The sequence below is a fragment of the Lonchura striata genome, chromosome 2, assembly GCF_046129695.1.
Source record: "Lonchura striata isolate bLonStr1 chromosome 2, bLonStr1.mat, whole genome shotgun sequence".
Classification (NCBI taxonomy): Eukaryota; Metazoa; Chordata; class Aves; order Passeriformes; family Estrildidae; genus Lonchura; species Lonchura striata.
The window spans coordinates 34,829,858-34,850,145 of NC_134604.1; the positions used below are offsets into that span (position 1 = coordinate 34,829,858).

General features: G+C 39.5%; 1 protein-coding gene across 3 annotated transcripts; it reads right to left on the reverse strand.

Moving 5' to 3' along the window:
* Positions 1-1,634: 1,634 nt before the first annotated feature.
* EED (embryonic ectoderm development) lies at positions 1,635-18,741 on the reverse strand. 3 transcript variants are annotated; one of them, XM_021536213.3, is made up of 12 exons: positions 18,605-18,741; positions 15,663-15,815; positions 10,298-10,390; positions 9,276-9,341; positions 8,478-8,603; positions 8,278-8,359; positions 6,634-6,725; positions 5,633-5,766; positions 4,453-4,558; positions 3,520-3,678; positions 3,011-3,084; positions 1,635-1,964 (listed from the first exon to the last, which is right to left on the reverse strand). In XM_021536213.3, the coding sequence occupies exons 1-12, from the start codon at positions 18,719-18,721 to the stop codon at positions 1,838-1,840; spliced, it is 1,329 nt and encodes a 442-aa protein (XP_021391888.1). In that variant the 5' UTR covers positions 18,722-18,741; the 3' UTR covers positions 1,635-1,837. The 3 variants fall into 3 exon arrangements, with proteins under 3 accessions (XP_021391888.1, XP_021391889.1, XP_077637439.1); XM_021536214.3 differs by lacking the exon at positions 3,011-3,084 and having other exon boundaries at positions 1,839-1,964; XM_077781313.1 differs by lacking the exons at positions 1,635-1,964; positions 3,011-3,084; positions 4,453-4,558 and having other exon boundaries at positions 3,516-3,678.
* Between the last annotated feature and the right edge of the window lie 1,547 nt (positions 18,742-20,288).

The window sequence follows — 20,288 nt, forward strand, 5'->3', positions numbered from 1 at the left end:
TTTCTAGAGTGCTCTCCCAACTACACCCCAGCCCCATAATTTTTCAGACTCTGCCAACCCCTCATACTTTCTACAAAATGATCTATGAGGTCTATGGACCACTGCTGTTGTGTAAACGCTGGCTCATACTATGCCAGCAGTTCTGTAAGTGCAGGAAGTTTAACACTTTCGCCAAGCTCCAGTCTCACCTGTCTCTCTCTTCAGCTGATCTGTGTTCAGCTCTGCAGGAATTTGTTTCCTTCCTCCAGTACTCAGGCTTCAACATGGTTCTGCCCAACTCTGCTTTTACACTTGGCTTCCTGACCATGTCTGCTTCACCAGACACTCATGATGGGCACAAGAAAGACCTTACCAGCCATTTGGCTTGTGCAAGAAAAACAGGTCCAAAATCGATCTCAATTAAACACTAGTTTTGGACAGACCTGTGGTACTACTACCCTTCCCCAGTAGTAAGATTAAGGATTTAAAAGTGGGAAAAAAAAAAAAAAAAAAAGAAAAAAAAGGAAAACAATCATATATTACAGACTACACTTTGTAAACTGCTTGTCAGTTCTGGGCTTCATTTTTCTTAGGTTCCTAAGGACACAAATCAAAACTAGTTTAGTCATATTACTTCCAACTGAACAGGTAGTTATCCTAACCAGAGAATTTACAAGCTTCACAAACTGTAACAAAGAGAAAAAAACAAAATCCTGAAAGATGAAAAGTCAGATATGCACTTAAGAAGTCAGCAGCAGACAGGACTATTTAATCTACTGATCAGAGAGGCACCATGATACTGACAAGGACACTGTACTGGCATTTACATCATAACTTAAAACATTCTTCTCAAGTAACATGTTATGTGTTGAAATAAAGGGCAGGGAAAGAGAATGGGAAAAAAAGTATGTAAATGGTTCAGCCTCAATAAGTGTTATTTAGTTTCTTCCTCATTCAGATACACAGCTACGGAGCAATGTCCTGAACCACTTTCTTAACACAGACATGAGCATTTCAACTACCTGCTGACAAGACACACACAATGTTTTGAACACAGATTATCACTGCTAATAATTTCTGCCTTCTTATCTATTTCCTCCTTTCATTTTTATTGACTGTGCACACATTTTAAACATATATGAAGTATGATTGATTTTAGAATTCAAGTAAAAAACATTGAGGAGGCTATTTGGGAATATTGACAATAGAGGCAATAAAATATATTTCCAAAAACAAACTTTTAGATAAATGCAGTAACTAGACAGAAATCAAACAATAGAACAATGTGATCCACAAAGCAAAGCCAGTAATGTTTTTCCCCCCAGTCATTAACAGATATTGTGAGAAGCAAATTCCAATTTGAGATTACTGAAAATTAAATCAATTTCAATCTACAACTTAAAGAATGAGTTCAAAATATGTTTAGAAATTGTTTAACAATTATTTGTATTAAATTCTTAAGAGTAACATTTCCTTTGTGTTGTCCCTGAATAAAAGCTTCATTAGCTTTTTGAAAGGCACAAAATACAACTGCAAGCATAAATATACCAAATTTCTAGCAAGTTGGCATACATTCATGCATTAGCTCTACACAAAGAAATTTCCTAGACCATAAGTGAAAACTTGTGGGAAATAATTAATATGGACAATTCAGAAAACTTTACAAAAATACTTCTTTTTATTAAAAGCAGCAATTTCAAGCAGAACAATACACAGAATGTAAACATCACTAAGTCCAGCTCCAGCCTGCCGAACCTTTGAGAAAGTCTACACTAAATGCATCTACTGAACTAGCATGTTAACAGGCTATATTATAATTTGAAAATATATTTTCTTCTATGAATTAAGAAAAAGTACTTTATCGTAATCTGTCCCAGCGCCAGATACTGGCATCATCACACACAGCTATAAGGATACTGCTATCCCTGCTAAAACTGGTCTGTCGGATGGCAGCAACACATTTAGGGTGAGTAAGAGTCGTACACCTAGAAGGAAAAGAAAATTATTCAGCTGCAATGTTAAATCTTCCTACTACATTATGGAGCACTGTTTCAGTAATCCATTATTCATGTGACCTAGGAGGAATTGAAGGTAACAGGATTATGGCCTTCATGGTGTATTTTGTATTCCAAATGAGGACTTGGGAAGCAGTTTCCTGTTCAGCTACAGTTGTTTCTCGTCCACCCAAATTTTGTTGACACAAAGACTGAAAGCTTATTGAATCACATTATTTAGGACTTCATAATCAGTGTTATTTCACAGGGTTAGGAAGGAAAAATCAGAATCATGTGATTAAAGACTGTAGCATTTCCAGGAATTCCATACATTAATGTATTCATATATACATATTTACATGGATTATATATATAAATATATCAAGATATGTATAATATATTATATAGGATATATAAAAATAAAATGCATTAAGTATTTATATACACAGTGTATATCCATTTTATATACAACGTTTTTTGGGAGTGAGTTTGTTTGGGGCCTTTTTTTGTGTTTAGGGTTTTTTTGCATTTGTATGTTTACACACAAACATATGTACCTATATGTATCTAAGAGACAAGCTGTGAAATTGCCTGGCAACACAGGTGAGGAAGTAGAAAGCCACAGTGTTTTCTCCACACTGTGCTCATAGTTTACCTTTACGCTCTCCTTTTTTACTCCAGTCCTGTCACCTATCTCGCCTTTGTCATGTGCTACACTCTCCTAGCACATCTTCACTTAATGGCTTTCCAAAATGCCACCCAATTAGCGAAAACTCTGTGAGAAATAAATTGCCTTTTACTATATCTACGCATGGTAGCCAGCACAATCCAACTGGGACCTTTTGGCATTAATATAAAATAATTTATAAATCAGCGAGATATAATAAACATTAACCTTCAGGGGCTCACAATGTTCATCTCCCTACTAGTTATAATGGAAAGTAAGTAGTACTGTAAAGAATTTCTTTATAATCAGGAAAGGAAAAAGAAAAGTACCCCAACTCCCTGTCTTAGCAAAAACAAAATAAAGTACTCACTTGGCTTTATGTGGATCCTCTATTTCTAAATCCCAAACATAAAGTTTGCCAACCTGATTCCCCAGAGCAAGCATCTTAAAAAAAAAGCAGTGGATAAAGAGGTTTTAAAATACTCCCTCAAAGAATGAAGTCAGAATTTTATAGAGGTTATAGAGCTGATAAACTGTGTGTGAACATTAAACATGAATGACTTAATGAGTTTGTTGGAGGAGTCAGAAGTATATAGAATTTGCCTCCTTTCTTCCAATTTATCAATCTCTGCAGACAGGGGATGAAGACATCAGGAAACTTATTGCTGGTGGAAAATTAGTATTTATTTTGTGGAAATTTTTCCTACAGGCAGAACCCAGAATGAAAAATCTGGAGCTCCTGCAGGTTCATATAAAGTCCCTTAAAGCAAACCATTCTGTTTCTCAAACATCACATGAACTAAGACCCTTCCTATGCCCATAAACATGTAATCAATGAAAAGTTACACACCTTCAAATATAGCAAAGTCAGACACATACCTTTTGCCAGAAATCCATTGAAAATCTCATGTACCATATGTCACACTGGCTATAATCAAATCTCCCAAGAATGGTCACATTTGACTCACTGGGCTTGATTTTATCTATATCATCTTCCATCTTGCCAGGCTTCCAGCAAACAATGGCATTTTCACAAGACTGGAGTGAAACAATGAAATGAAAAATCACCTGTATTATATTGCAGAACCAGTCCAACTATAAGCAAACATTTAATCTCTCACAGCTTCCCCAATGACACTATGAAAAGCAGAGCTGAAAATCTCACCTCTGCCCTTAGATCACAGGCACATTACCAACAATAATCACTGTCCATCACTGGTAACCTAATGGCCTCACAGCTTTGCCAGGTAATGGGACTGCAGGAGCTCCCCCTCACCCGCTTCAGATGAAGTCACCCAGATGTGCTCAAACACAATTTCATAAGCAGCTTAAATTTACATTGTTTTGAGTATTGTTTACTCAATCCTTTTGACTAACAGGACAGTGCAGTCACTAATTGCTGGCATCAAGGCAGTTGGACAGCCTGCTTTAGTATCTGCAAACCAATGTTACTAGTGGACACAACAAGTTAATCAAAAGTTACTCCATTATGGCAGACCTCATCTCACTCTTTAGCAGGATCACTAAATAGTATCTAAAGATTCCCTTTCCATATGTTCTGTGCAGATTCTGGTTAGCTAGAAACCCTTTACTTGTAGCAGAGTACAGCTATAGGAATAATTTTGCTTTTTAAGTATAAGTTGCTTACCCACACATCCTCACAGGTGACAGAATTCCCAAAACACTCTACAAAACCATTTGACACAAGACAATAATTTAACCCAAGACCCACACGCTAATAAAATTTCTAAGGTTTAGAACCCTCAGGACCAGCAAATAAATGTTATGTAGCTGAAAAAGCTGCAGCATTACCTTGGAAAGAATTAGGTCTCCCAGCCACCGCACACAGTCAACATAGTTTCTATGTATGTCTCTTGTAGAAAAGTCAGGAAAGTGAATTTTCTGGGAAACAAAAGGCCTATGGAGAAAATTGTCAAGTGAGGTTCATAAATACAAACCCAGAAGCACAAGTGTAATTTTTAATAACCAGTCTTAACATATTTCAATGTTAAAAGAACAAGCCCAACTTTTTAACAGTCTTAAAGTAGATTCTGTATGCAGCTTGTTTTTCTTTTTAATAGTAATAGTCCTTGTTTTCATCCTCATTCCTAATGAAATAACTAAGTTTCCCATGTAAAAGACTGTGCAGAGATAGTGCTGAGTAAAACTATCCTTCAGATGCTGAATACAATGCCTGTCACCAAATACTTCAAGAACTACTTAAAGCTCAGTCTTCCTGATGCTGCTTCTGCAACATCTAAATTGTTAAATAGAAATGCATACTTAAAAAAAAAAAAAATCATCATTTTAAAAAAAGCAGGCTAAAAAGCATCATTTAATATTTGGTAACATTACCAAAAAAAGCCAGAGTATTTTCACAGCTAGTCTCATTGCTGAACATGTTCACTGTGTTTTAGACTCTTCAATTCTCTCAATGGTTTAACTGGAAGTTAAGATCAAAAAGTTGAAGAACTTCATAAAGGAGGATTTATCTATCATGTATCTAATTGCTATGTTTACTTAATAATTTACTCATATCTGAGGTCAAACCAGAGAATAATAAAAATTTAAAGTTATTACTATGCAGTTTTTCCCCACCCCAAAGTAAAATAATACACAATAATTAACTACTCAATATAAGATTATCTGACACATTTAATTACATATATTTTATTCCATTCTAGAAATCCTGAGATGAGAAGATATGAAAATAAGATACTGACATCTTAAAATGCATGAAATACAAGCTTTAAGATAATAATCTAGTCTAGCAAATAAGAAATAATTGAGATACTTGAAAATAAAAATTTCAGGACTTTGAATCAGAATTCAATAAAATTCCAGTGAAGCAAACAAGAAGACGACACACAGTCTAGTGAGACTCAACATCCACATCACTACCCAAAAACTCCCAATATGGAAAGGAATTAACCTGGACCATTGATAGTATTCACATGCTGTAAAGACAGACAAGGAGATGAAGACTACATACCTGTTGGTTTTGTTTGGGTTGTACTCATAAGACTCTTTGATAGCATTAATCATTCTCTTGGAATTAATTCTCCAGAGTTTTAGAGAGTGATCCATCCCACAGGACATGATTTTTTCACCAAGAAGATCATAATCCTATGTATATAAAATAATTTTGAGCACTCCCACCCTAGGCTGCATTATATCAACTCAGATTTTATTCCATCATTTCCATCAAAACAGCATTTTATGCACAAAGCATGCAATAAAACTGAATATTTCAAATAGAAAAACACTAAAAATATAATCCAGCTCACTGCAAAGCAGCACGGCATCTTAGTAATTATATTTAGTCTCTCTCAAGAGAGACATATTCAAATGCACTGACAGACAGTGAATCTACAGCTAGTTCTCCTCCTTCACTAAGTTCCCTAGGAGCAACTCTGGCAGAATTCCAGGACTATGACATGGGTGAACAATAGTGTCAGGTTTCCTAAAGATGCACCCCTCACCTTTCACAACAGGTCACACAACAGGAATGAAAAGAGTTCTTAAGAACAGCATATAAAAAGTTAATTATTCTGCTTGATGTTTGCTGGGTACCAGTGTCTGTTCACAGCCACTGAAAAATAATTTAACTCAAACTTCTTTCCTTCACTACCATGTCTCTCCATGTTTATTTGCTTATGCTGCTTTCACTTGATGAGAACTCAAGAACTGCGAAAGTGGGACCATCATGAAATATTTTACTCTTTCTAGAGCCACTGAGCCCTATTTTGTTCACTTCTAGGCTGCACTCAGAGTAAACCAGCTACTGAAACACACAGATCCTGTCTGTAAGAAGTGGCCACATCAATCAAACCACCTGACATTTAAAGGTGTCTATCCCCTTAAAACAGTATTTATGCACTTCCAGGTGGTTATTTTTAAGTAGCTATAATACCTAAACAATGCACAGGAGGATAAAAAGTTGCCTGCTACCCTTTGTAAATCTAAATCACTGCCCCACGGTCTTCCACTTACTGCACTTAACACCTCATCCCTGTGCCCTTCTACTCCTCCAAATATTGCAACCAGCGTGTCTGTCTGGATGTTCCACAGTCTCAATGCATGATCTATAAAGAACAAATAGAATTACATGCTGCTTTTTATATGCACATTTGAATAATATATTCAGCTTAATCACTTTGAGTAACATGTCTTTATGTCAACATCAAAAAAGCACTTAATTATTCTTTTTTTTTTTTTTTTGGAAACAACAGAACTGCATTAACTGAAATTGCTCTTATAACTAACTTACTGTTAAAAGTAATTCTATAGTTGCCCACCCCCTACCCTAAGGATAGTTTCTAGCAAAAACACGCTTGGATCTTTAGTTCATCCAAAAAGCAAAGAAAAGTCTGACATCAGATAAATATGCTATTAATCAGTCATAAAAACAATTTTATGTATCAAAAAATGCTAGAATTCCTTTCTGCCATTTTAATATCAACATTCAGAAAAGCAGTGATTTTCCATTCTTTAGCCTTTAGAACATTATCTTGGTGAACCACAGTCAGTAAGGAAGGGAAAAACTGTTTACATAAACAATATGTATTCCAAAGTCAATCAGACTAATTCATTTATTTTAAGAAAGTTATAACAATTTCTAATGAAGAACCTCTAGTGTATCTCCCGTTTGGAAGTGGGAGCCTCTAGTGTATTTCCCTTTTGGATTCCACAAGTACATTGCATTGAATTACAGCAACACTCAAAATCCCAGAAGGGAAACAGGTGGCCACGCAGTCCCAAATATTTTCCTCTTTTTTTAATAATCTCTCAGCCAAGCAGTTCTAACAGCCCAAATATTCTCATGTCTTCTCAGCGATAGCGCCTGGTCCAGAGATCGCACATTAAAACTTGTAAGACTATGGCTGATGTCAAAACATTATTACAAAGAGAACCTAAAAATTATATACAGAAACTGGATGTTTACAGAACCAACTTAACCATTGCAAGCATTAGAGAGCTTCCCAACTCCTCTTCTCATGTAGCTTCACTGGTAAGTTCAAATAAGCTAAAGTCAAAAGTCCCCTTAAGTGAATGTTTCCAACTCAAAAATTCCTGCAGGCTAGCATCTTGTGGCAGATCATTCCCTTATTTAACAGAACAGTCAAGATCAGCAAGTCGTGACTGTTCGAACTTTCCGGACAAGCCCATAAGACACTACACCACAAACTTCCTTTACTAAATTGCTTTTTACACAGAGTCCAATTGAAGTTCCCAAACAACAGACAATCCAAGTTTTTTCCCCATGAACGGGATGGTGAATGCTGTCTGCAACGTTAAGAGGTCCCCACTAGATGGCAACGTGATTCAACAACTGAAAAAATTTCAACTGTCAGAAAGTAAAGAGCAAACCCAAGGCTCAGGATTCTTCTTTCCTAAAAAGCAGCACTATTCACAGTCCCTTGGCACCATAGCTAGAGTTACAGTTGTAGGCCATGGATTTACTAAGTATAAAATATATAGCCATGTAAAAGCATAATTTGCTCTCAACTTTAAAAGTAAACTTGTTCAGTGCCATTCATAAAAAAAAAAAAAATCATTAAGGTTTTTGGTCATATTCAAGACCAAACTCCAATCCAAAGTATCCTCATTTATACAAAAAAAGAGGTTTTTTCTTACCTTTGCTTACAGATAAAAGAAGATTTGGATCTCTTGGATGGAATTTCAGTTCATTGATTGCATTTCCATGGCCCACGTAGTGCTGGGATAGAATTCAGAGACCAAGTTACCATTTCCCCTCACGTTTACATGTACTTAGAAGAAAAAGGTGTCGTGCCTTACTGAAGCACAAGCTGTATCTCAAAGTTTTGAACACTCACCTTTATGCACTGCATTGTAATGGGATTAATTATCCTAATAATACCCCTGGATCCTGCCACAGCCAGAAGAGGATGGCTTGTATTGCTGTCATATGTCCATGCACAGGTATAGAAATTTTCATCTGCCTACAATGCCTCAAGTTAAGGATCACAGAATAAGCAGGACATTTTTTTTTTATTTTTTAAAACAATATTTTATTTTAAACAAACCTGTTGCTATTTTATCCAAGTGCTGGAGTTTCTGCGGGAGCCCATAAGAAAAATACACACATTTAATTATACACCTGCAAATACCAGCAACATCACCATTTCTACAGATGTTGATTTCCTAACTTCTGTTCCATAACGTAAAAGAACACCTTGTCTTTCATGGCATCACCTTTGATCGGGAATAATGAATCACAACCGAGTTCACAAGCTAATGACGTGTATTGCAAACAATCAACAAAAATATTCTTCGTCTTTAAACCCAGGTCCAATTCACAGAGTAACTGAGACCACTGTAAAGCAGGGAAACATTATACAAATATTAGTGTTGGGAAGATTAAACTGATGGAGAATCAGGTTTCAAGTATTTTAAATACAGTCTGGTCCCCGAGTCTGCGTTTTTAACATATTTTCAGCAGGAGGGATTCTAGGATGTGGGAAAGAGGCAAGACTTGGACCTTACATAAAGAATGCACCACATGAGTAAAGTATTAAATCACAGACAAAACATTTCCATGCTTTTTCCTACAAAGCCTCTTGATTTTTCATAAAGAAGAAGCAAACATGTGGGTATTTAACCTAAAAGGATACATCAGCATCCACATAAGACTGCAACAGACGTATTTCTCCTTGGGAATGACATTCATATAAAGTAACCTGGAGGGAAAAAAATAAGTAAGTGAGAGAGACTGCTGCTTAGCTGTGACATTTCAAAAGGAAATCACATGCATCCACTTATTGACTGCCTGATGGGGAGAGGTAGAGTGCCTCTATGGTTTAGATTTCATCCATCATCCATTTTGTTTACCAGGTAGAAATGGTTTGATAAAAGAATGCCCACAGCAGCTTCTGTAAAGCATCATTCCAGGACTTGTCAGCTGTCCTTCCCAGATATTAAAGTCCATTATTTGAATTGCCCTAATAAGATAAAGCCTTGTTGGAATTAATTACTGCAGTTATCTCTAACATAACTTGGTCTTGTAGTGAGTCATTGATACCTTGCTTAAACTTAGTTTAACAACTCAATGAAACCTTGCTTAAATTTACTTCAGTGTTTCTGGTGACTTGCCAGGCAGAACAAACCTAGAAATGAAACACTTCTCATTTATTCAAAACACTTACGTAAAACACACTTCTCAGGGGTTAATCTCAAGACTGAAATGACACTGAACATTGTTCAGAGGAAATCTATAAATTCACTCAACACAGGCCATTAATTTAGCTACTGAGCTGGCTGGCATCAGCCAGCCACTGTTGCAGACAGTTCTCATCCTGTATATATGAATACATGACCTTTAGAAAATAATAACATTTATGAGGAGTAATTTTATTGAGAAGATACATTTATTAACCTCTTCCTTATCCCCTGTGCATATTGCAGTAGGACTTTTTCCTTTACTACATAGCTTAACTACCAAATAGCTAACACAACTTCATAGAACAATCCAAAGGATGCAGCTCTCCCAGATAAAAGATACTACATATCTTAGAAATACGTCTGTTTATATTAAGTATTGCATGTCCATACCAAACACAAGTAAAGGGATTGCTTGAAAACAGGAATGCATGCAGAACCACACAGAAGGGCATATGATGAAAAACAGATTACTCACTCTGTTGCTGCCTACAGTGGCAAAAACAAGAGGATCACCTTCTTTACTGTGCCAGTTAAACTGGACTCCAAACAGAGGCTGGCCATGGTCCTCCTATATGTGTAAAGTAAGTTCAGAGATAAAAAAATCCAACAAAACCCTTAGGCATATCATTGCTGTGAAATTCAACAGTTTCATTGACAAGTTTCCCTCCTCAGACTAATGGGTTCACAGTCAGTATAATTTTAGACAGTGAACAGTTAAGAGTCATAATTTTGAAACACCACATTTTAACTTGGCTGTCTTAAAGGGAGGTTAAAGGAATATTCTCAAAAAACACACCCCTCCCTTTTCTTTCCCCACCAACCTTTCAAAAAGTAAATGGAAAGAAATGTTGTCTCAGTTATGCTTAGAAGCTGGCAGAACTCCCAAGTTGTATTTGCTGCTCCAGTATTTTGTTTTACAATTTTCAGTAAGGCAACTTCTGCATCTGAGGTCATATCTATACACATTTTCTATCCTAATTACTTATACACAAGGATTTGCAACTTCACAGGGAAGAAATACTAGGAAAAAGAAGAATTATATTGGTATAAGGATGGAGAAGGGCCGCATTTAACCATTGCATTACAGTCAAGTCTTGTAACTTTTGTCACAGACACAAGGAATTCTCTCAAGTGTGTCACAATACTGTTACAAAGTTCATGTCTACAAACTGTTTTCAGATCGCCTTTACAAATAGTTACCAAAGAAATGCCAAGTATTATTTTTATACAACTTACAACAGTTTGAGAGAAAAAAAAAAGGAGGTATGTTTATGAATTGTGATGAATATGGTGGTGCTTGTTAATAATTGATAACAGTATTTTGGCCTGTTCTGACAGGATGTTTTCAGCAAGAATAATGTTCATTAAAGTGCCTCCCCACAGGGGACTGTCTGGGACAGTGCAGGCAGGAAGGAAGTGTCTCATGATGGCTGTTCAGCAGCCTTCAAATGGCAGCACTTCAGAGACAACACAAGAAGTACCAGCCCTGGCAGCTTTGGCCTATCCAAAACCAAAGAATAAATTCGAGGAGGGGGTGTGAGTAGGGAGTCTAACACTCCTCAGAAAAAGAAAAGTAAAGGAAGTCCGGAAAAAATTGTAAATACCATTATTTACTGAGAAAGGTAGTATCTGTTACGAACAGAAATAACTAGAAGAGCTAGAAACAGACAGCAGAAAATCTTTCAGAGATGAAGGCCCTCTTGCAATTCTTAAGAGAGGTAACAACTTTCAAAGCTCAATACAGATTAAAAGAATTGTTCAAAGCTTAACTCAAAGTATTAGTCATCATAACACAAAAACACAAACTAATGGCTTTATGAGATGAGAGGCATAGGATATTAAGAAAGGAAAAGGTAGCAGGGTTCTTAGTAATCCCAGGACAAAAGGAAAAAACAGGTATTCTGTATCTGTAAAGTATCTATAAAGCTGAACTAGAAATGAAGAATGAGGAAAACCATAAGCCATAAAATTGCATACACATGGCCATGATTTTTTATGTGCAATACATTTATTAATTTTATTTTTTAGCAATGAATTTATTAATTTGACTTGGTAGCCTCAAATTTTGAGTGTATTCAAGTCTTGTTTGAAGAGAATGGCTAAGAGATCAAATTGAAAATGCTTAATAAAGTTTTTCCACTAATAATAACTTGGTTTCAAATTTCTGCTTGAAGGAGTTCCTGCTGCTGAATAGTGAGTGTTTCTAACATATCACATGAAGATAATATAGGTAAAATGCATGGGTTCCCACTGCTTTATTACAGAGATAATAAAGGTTTTCTATTTGTTTTTCTGGAACAACCTTGTTCTCTGTTTATGTCCTGTTTCTGATAAATTTAATAAAATATGGAAAGTTAAAAGCAGTATGTTTTTCGTCCTCAAGAGAGGATATTTTTCCAGAATAAGTTGCAATAAATTCCTGATTTTTTAGGTAGGACCCAGACTAAGGTAATAAGTAGACATATATAACAGAGTGCTATACTGTTTCCATATTTTTATATTTGAGTACATACCTAAAGCATTTTGCAAGCTTTTTCAAAGAAAACCTATTTCCCTGGAAAAAATTACTCTGCGAGACAAATGTCTTTAGTCTACTTACTTCACCCACACTATATTTCTCACACCAAGTGCTACAATCTCCAGGAGCCTGCCTGTATATATTGCAGTTTTGCTGCTGTTTGATGGATGAAGCAGCCAGGCGGAGGGAAGGCTCTTGCAGGAAGATACCAAGGTATTTGCAGAAGCTCTGCTCCTATTTAAACTCCCAATATACCCAGTGGTCAGACAGCACATAGCTATTTTGAAAATACTTGTCTGCTCTAATTTTTGTCCCAAATGCTAAACAATGGAGGTTTTCCAAAACATTTTATTCTAGGTGTCGTACATGATGGTTATGCTCAGATGCCAAGTATGTGACACAAATCTGACACTGGTTTGTACAGACAGAAGTGACCCAGATACCCGTCCAAAAGTAAAATTGTGAAATGCCATCTCGTCCCTGCTATGAATAAAGGGCATGAAACCCAAAGCACCCAGCTTCTTTGGGTACTAGAGAAAGAAGGAAGACAAGAAAACAGACCTAATGCTACAAAAGCAAATAAATAAACAATCAGTGGTGAGTTCCAGCCTTACTCACTCAACACCAACTTGGTTTCAATCAAAAGTAAGATCAGACCTGGTTTTAGACAGTGAAGTCATTACGATGGCAAAAATAATCACCTGCATGAATGCCTTTAAATCTTTGTCACCCACACTGCCAGTGGGGAACCAACAACCCACACATGCATTTCCAGTTCCCAGAAGTGGAAGTAAGCCATTGTGGGCAGCGGGTTTAGTTACATTTAGTTTCCATTACACACCAACAAGCTAGAATTCTGCGTGGTATTGGATGCTGGTTCCCAGGTCAGGGGACAACAAATAGAAGCTGAGACAACACCAAGCTGCTTACATCTTAATCACACACCTTAAGCAGAAGTAAAAGGTAGGGAAAATAATTGCATTGCTTTAAAGGCAGCACAACAAAGCAAAATATACACTGTTTTCTGCCAAAAGACTTATCAGCAAAATATATATAGATAGATGAGGATATGCAACAGTGCTAGCTGTATATGCTCATTTATAAACCCTATTTCCATTCAGCCCACAGAAAGCAAAGATTTTTCAGTACATCTCATAAGTAACATACTACTCCATAAAGAATAAAGGCAGGTTTTTTTATTTCCTGACATTTTCCAAGTTGTATTTTTGTTTTCCGGATGCTTAAATTTCATTCAAAATAACTCCCAAAGTAGTGTTTAAAACGCGTATTTAGCAAGCACTGAGCTTTTCAGGCTGAGTCATAATCATTTAACACTCAAAGCAGACAGTAATGGCTATATTTGTTTCCCCAAAGAAAAAACTAAAAAACAAAATAAGAGGGGAAAACCAAAAGTGCAAAAGTGGAAAAACATGTAATTTATACACACCTAAAGAACATTAATTTCTATGATCTTTAAATCATGTAGATCCTTCATTAACTTCAATACCTGCATCTTACAGCATAGTTCAAAAACATATAAACTAGGAGATATATGACACAGTACTCAAAGAGTCACAAGTGTCTTTCTAAACCTATATACAACATTCAATCATTACAGTTTTCTCCAGAGTACCTGCAAAGTTAGTATGGAAGACTGGGAAAAGGAAAAGAAGAGAGGCTTCCTCAATCATGAAGTAAATAACCAAATTTGGCTGCTACTTAGGTCTTTGTCTTAACATGCACATCTCTTATTACTACCATTGATTTCAGACCAAAGAGAAATGGGGAGAAAAGCTAATAAAAATACCCCACTTAGTTGAAATGCTACATTTACTCCCTCATAGCTTGATTCCACTTGCACAGGAATCTGTTCCCAGATCCTGATCCAAATCCAAGGAAGTCGGGGATTGCTTAGTTTCACAGCTTGGTCTTTTGGATCACCCTACAGTGGGGTCTGGATTGACACTGGGGTGAGGGAATGTTTTGTTTCCCCAGAAGACACTTGGGAAGTACTAACCATCTTTGTCTGCAGACAGAAAACAAGTACGAGTAACAAAGCTCAGAACTTGTAAAAAGTTTGGGTGTCCAAAGGCCCATGTCTGTGTTTGAAGTATGACTTGAAGCCACAAATGGCACCATCCGTGGGGGCGATTCACGCGAATCACAGGAACTGCTGCCTACCTTGGTGAAATGAAATAACTTCCCTTCCTCCTACACCCTCAAAAGTCTGGAGGCAATTTTTATACTTCAAGAACACAATAAGATCAATTTGTTTCCCAGATACTTTTGTCAGTGTAACTTCGTATCACAGTTTCTCCAGTGGCAAAACTCATTTAGAAGGTTTCCACGCTCCAAACCTTTCATCCCCTCCCGCTCAAGTACCCCAGTGTTTCACTACGGCAGCCTGAAGACAAAGCTCAGAAAAGGAGCCACATCACCACAGCTCCCCAATTAAGCATAGGGGAATGAAAAAATACTCTTAGAGCAATTCTGCAGAAAATATCCACTGCTGAGCTACACAGATCCTCACAGAGTTTGCCATAACTCCCATCTTGCCACATAAATATCCCACATGAGGCTGAGGAATCAGGAAAATAAGAACATCCTGACAGAGTAAAATAGTCACGAATGAGAAAACTCATTCAGTCCACCATAGTCTGTCACCAGTGCGGAAGAAAACAGCACTATGCTAAAAGAGCAGAACAAGCAATAAAGACCATCAATCCACATATCTTAAAACCATCAGGTGTTACACAGGAAGATACACACTGCCTGAATCAGGTGCTAACACATGATCCCAACACTCACAATAAATTAACCAAATTGCACTGCACAAGTAGCTATGATACTGCCAGAGCACAGAAAATACCTAATCTGGTTAAGTGTGAGGAAAAAGCTACTCTTAAGATTGTTGGGTTGATTTGTTTGGGTTTTTTATCAGCACAGAGACATCTGAGCAGGTTCTGTGTTTTGCATGGAGTTGTCACAGGTTTTGTTCTAGTTCAACTTGTTTATCCAACTTCTTATATTTATCATCTACAGCTTCAATGAAATATATAATCACAGCATCACACAAAACTTTGCAAACTGTACAAAAACAAGGTTAACTTCAGCACTATCTACTGTTTCCTATTTCTCAGTATCTTTTTTCTTCAAAACTTTCGCTATTCCAAGAAAGAAAGGTACCTGCTTCAAATCAGCATGGAACATAAGTGCTTAAAGATATTTAAAAGTCTCTAGCTTGACGCTGTCTCACAGCCAACATTAACACTGCTGCCAGTAAGTGATGCCCAAGCATTCCCTGAAGCTCATGCATACCTACCTTTAGACTATTTACACATTTGAAGGAATATTTGCACTTCTTCGACTTCCATTTTCCTTTCCCCCAGCTTTTTCTTCCTGGTGCATTAGGAGTGTTTGTTGGCGTATCAGGGCGTTCAGTGTTAGTACCACTTTCAATACTAACAGCATCATCCTGAAAACATCCAAAATTATATAGACTGTCACAAAGAGATCATAATTGCTGCATAAATTCAACTAATCTTGCAGCACTTGGCCTTTTCACTTCTTGTCATTCATACAAACAGATCTCTCAGGCCTTGGTGTTATTTAGATTCATGTATTTAAATCTAATGCCAGCATAATAGCATTCCTCTCTAGAAACAGAACATGAATCACATGAGGACTAATCCAAGAGGGAGAGCTATGAACTGTGATCTAGTGACGTTTCTTCAGAATACTGGTAGCTGCTCTTAAGAAAATGTCTAGAGATAAAGCAGCTGCTTCCCCTAGAAAACATCTTTGATCCAGATGAAATGAGTACTTCTGAAGAACTGAAGAATAGTTGTTTTTTAAAAAACATGAGGCTTGACCTTACCAAGAACCGAGCCATTCTGAGGCTTCTGTGCACTCTCAGCAGCACCACTCACAGCACGGTTCTGCAGCGGGGCAGCATCAACATCAGAAGACAAAGTTCCTCCTCTCCCCCCTGTACCACAGATACTCACTTGTTTCCACTAAAAGCTAAATTCTGATCAGCTAACTAATCCAATTTGCCCTCCAACCATTAGTGTAAGATAAGAATGGTGAAAACTGAAAAAACACAAATACACAAAACACCCCATCTAGCTGCTGAGAGATTTTAAATTGGCTTTGGATAATCAGCAGAAACTACAATTTCCTGTGTGGTCTGACTGCAGGGCACTGTTTAAAAGGACATTTCCCTGTATCACCCGTCACAGAGCACAGTACCTTCATCTGCATTGTACCTGCCAACCCTGTGTTTCCAAATGAGTACGTTCAGCTTGTTAAAAATCAACTTTTCCCATTTTTTCTGGCAAGATAGTTCACTTTCCATCAGACTAGTGGGGGGAAAACATCTCATGCTAGACTAAGTAATTTCTAGAGCTGAACTAAGGGAGACAGAGGCAGAGAACAGCCTGTCACTGTAGGAGATTCACAAAGCTGCGCTAGGAACTCCACTAGGAATATGGAATGAGGTCAACTATAAACATTAATACACCAATTCCCACCAAGCATTCATTCTCTGTCCCAGTTTCATGTCTGTATTATCAGGAGCCTGAAGAGGTGTACTAGCCTTTGTTTGTCCAACAACTCTGAAAAACAGGACATTCAGAGGACAAAAGGAGGAAAGATACCACAAAAGCCCGTAAGTGTACTGCCCAAATCTGGAGTAATTCCCTTCACATTGGACCCCTAAAAGAGCCAACCCTCCACTAATATTCATAACCAAATTTAACATTTTTTAAGTTTTCCTGTTTCTTCTCCTTTACCCTAAAAAAAAAATCAGAGCTTGTCCAACTCTCATCTCCCAAGTGCACATGTCAGAATTTTAATACTTGACAAGACTGAAGTTTTCTCTGGACTAGACAGATACCGCCAACGTGAGAACACCAGGCAGCTGGTGTGGTGCAGCTATACCATGTATCTGCAACTACCACATAACCAACAAACCTGCATGCGGGACACCTGTGGAGCAAAACACACCCTTTCTCCAAATCAACACAACTATGTCAACTTTTAAACCGAATCCCCCATCTTGCAGGAGTTGTGGAGTCCAGTAACAAACTCTTGGAAAAAGAATCCCTTCACCACTGAGGCAACCCACATAAGAGAATCAGAGAATCATATAATCAGAGTGATTTCTATTGGAAGGGACCTTAAAGATCATCTAGTCCAGCCCACTGCCACAGGCAGGGACACCTTTCACTAGACCAAGCTGTGCAGAGCCACATCCAGCCTGGCCTTAAACACCTCCAGAGATGGGGCAACCTATTCCACACTCCATGATAGCCTACAACTGACAACAAATTAAGCCTGAACATATGTCACCAAATTACATTTGGATCCACAAATGCTGCTAAGCTATGAAAAAAAAAAAAAAACAAGAGCAGCGGTGTGGAACATCTCAAACTTGCCTGTCACCTCACAAGCACCACTTCCAAACGTTGTGGAGGATGTAGTCCAGTTCCCTCACTAGCTGGATAAGTGCAGAAAAGAAACTTCTACACATTATAAAACACACAGAGTAACTACACAACCCCTCTCCACACCAGTAACTACATAAAGTGACTGGTCGATACCTTAGATTAAGTTTACCTTTCAGGTATAAAGTTATTCTACATCAATCACATTACCTTTGCTCTGAACACTAGAATTTCACCTAACTTAGAGATTATAGACGCCATCCCCGCTGCCTTCTGCTGACAGTAGTTTGAGCACCATCTCCTACTTTTCATTCACCAAAAGGCTGCACACATAAACTCGTGCTGCATGTTACTCTACAACGTGACAGTGAAGACACACGATACAAAACTACAAGAAAGATGGAAAATGCTGCTGGTTTGCAGGGAAAATTTTAAAAAAGAGTGTGACGTTTGGAAGCAGAGTTCGAGACAGCGCCCGCTCACAGCTTGGGCCGCAAATCCACTTTCACCCACGTGGAAGCACAGCGGGCGCCTCTCCCCCAGACCCTGCCCGGTCTCTCCCACCGGGGCCTCCCTCCGGCGGCCACCGAGCCGGGACGGCTGGGCCGAGACCCCTTCTCCCTCTCCTCCCTCACGCCCTCCCCGGCCCGGGAGCCACCCGGGGGGTCCCGGAGGGCGATGTCCCCTCACGGCGGCCCGGGGCGGCCCCTCCTCCTCCTGCGCGCTCCCGCCCGCCCCCGCCGCGAGGCCCCGCGCCGCCGCGCGCGCTCCCGCCGCGCCGCCGCGCCCGCGCCGCCTGCCGCTCGCCCGGCCTCACGTTCTCGTCGCCGGACATGTCCCCGGGGTTACTGTTCTCGTCGCTGCTCAGCTTCTGCTTCTTCGCCGGCATCTCTCCCGCCGGTGCCGCCGCCGGGGCTTCTCCCCGCTCAGACATCTTCCCCGCCCCCCACCCACCGCCACGCAGCCGCAAAGCGCGGACGCGGAGGTTCGAACGGCTGTGCCGTAAAGCGGCCGCGCTGCCCGGGCTGGAGCCCCCGGGCCGGCGGAGCGGCGCCTTTCCCGCCGCCGGGAAAGCGCCCCGCCGCCGGGAAAGCGCCTTTCCCGCCGCCGGGAAACCGCCCGCCGCCGGGAAAGCGCCTTTCCCGCCGCCGGGAAAGCGCCTTTGCCGCCGCTGGGAAAGCGCCCGCCGCCGCCTGCGGGGCTCAGCGGGCCGCAGGGACCCCGCTCGTCTTGGGGGCTGAGCCGAATGAGCCCGCGTGGTCGCGGCGTGGTGGCGCTTGGCCGGCGCTGCCTGTAGCCCGAGCACGCGTGTGGCGGAGAAACAAACAGCCCCGTGCGCCGCGGGTGATACCCACCGCTCTGCCTCTCTCACCAACTTCCCTTGTGCCCAAAGGGTCTCTTGGGTCGGGCTTTTTGGTTTGGTGTGGTTTTGTTGTTGTTGTTGTTTTGTTGGTTTTTTCTGGTTTGTTTTGTTTTGGTGTTCTCTTAACCCACAAAAGTCGTTCAGCCTGCGAATAGTGTTTCCGGATAAGAGAGAAAGGCTCTTCTCTGCTTCCTACTTCTGTACTCCCCGGCAAGCTCCTTCTGCAGCTATAAATTAAATAACTGCACTTGCAGGTTTTTGTTTGTTAATTTATTTATTCGCAAACCACAGGTCCCAGAGCATAATAATTATGAAGAAAAAACAAAATCCACACAACTTCTAACAAAGGGGGAAAGTAATCTGCCCACAGGCACATCATCTTATCTGCTATACTTGTAGAGGCAGAAACAAGTCTTTTCTCCCTGAGGGAAACATTCCAGTCTCAAAAAAAGCTTTGAGGGCAGTGACAGAAGTGAGCCGTGCCTTGTATATAAAATTTAATCTCGCAGGAACTTCAGAGATAAAGAGGAAGAGATATACTTCAAATGCTGTGTGTACTATAGTGTTTTTAGCAATAAACAGTTCTGCAGGACTGTAGGCTCCAATGAGGCATTGCACAACATATAGCAAAAGGTGGTAAGTTTACAGGTAAAAACCCTGTGTAGGTCTGTGCTGTAAGATTGAGGTTTTGTTAGAAGTGTTTGTGGGAAAATATACAGGCTTGTTTCTAGAGTACAACAGGATTCTTTTAGACTGGTGTCTTGTAATTAAGACTAAATCACGACTGTGCTGCAAATTTTTTGAAAGAAGGGGAGGCACAAAGTTTTCAGCAGAGAGAATTTTTAACTTCTCCCTGTAGCCCTTGAACTACTGGGGAGAAGAGTGCTCCCCTTTGTCCTGCAGCTGTTAGCTGACATCTCCAGACGTGCCAGCTGAGCTGCACGTTCAAGTCCACCACATTTCACCAGCTCATGAGGAAAGTGGAAGCCTCAGCTAGCCTGTGCTTCATGGCCATTATGCAGTGTGGTTCCCCACCCACTCCCAGAATCAATCAGTTCATCTCCCTTATATAAACAGCTTTGTCCTGGCAGGTCTGTGCCTTCTCCTATCTTCTAGGTGCTGGGGAACTTCCTCCTCG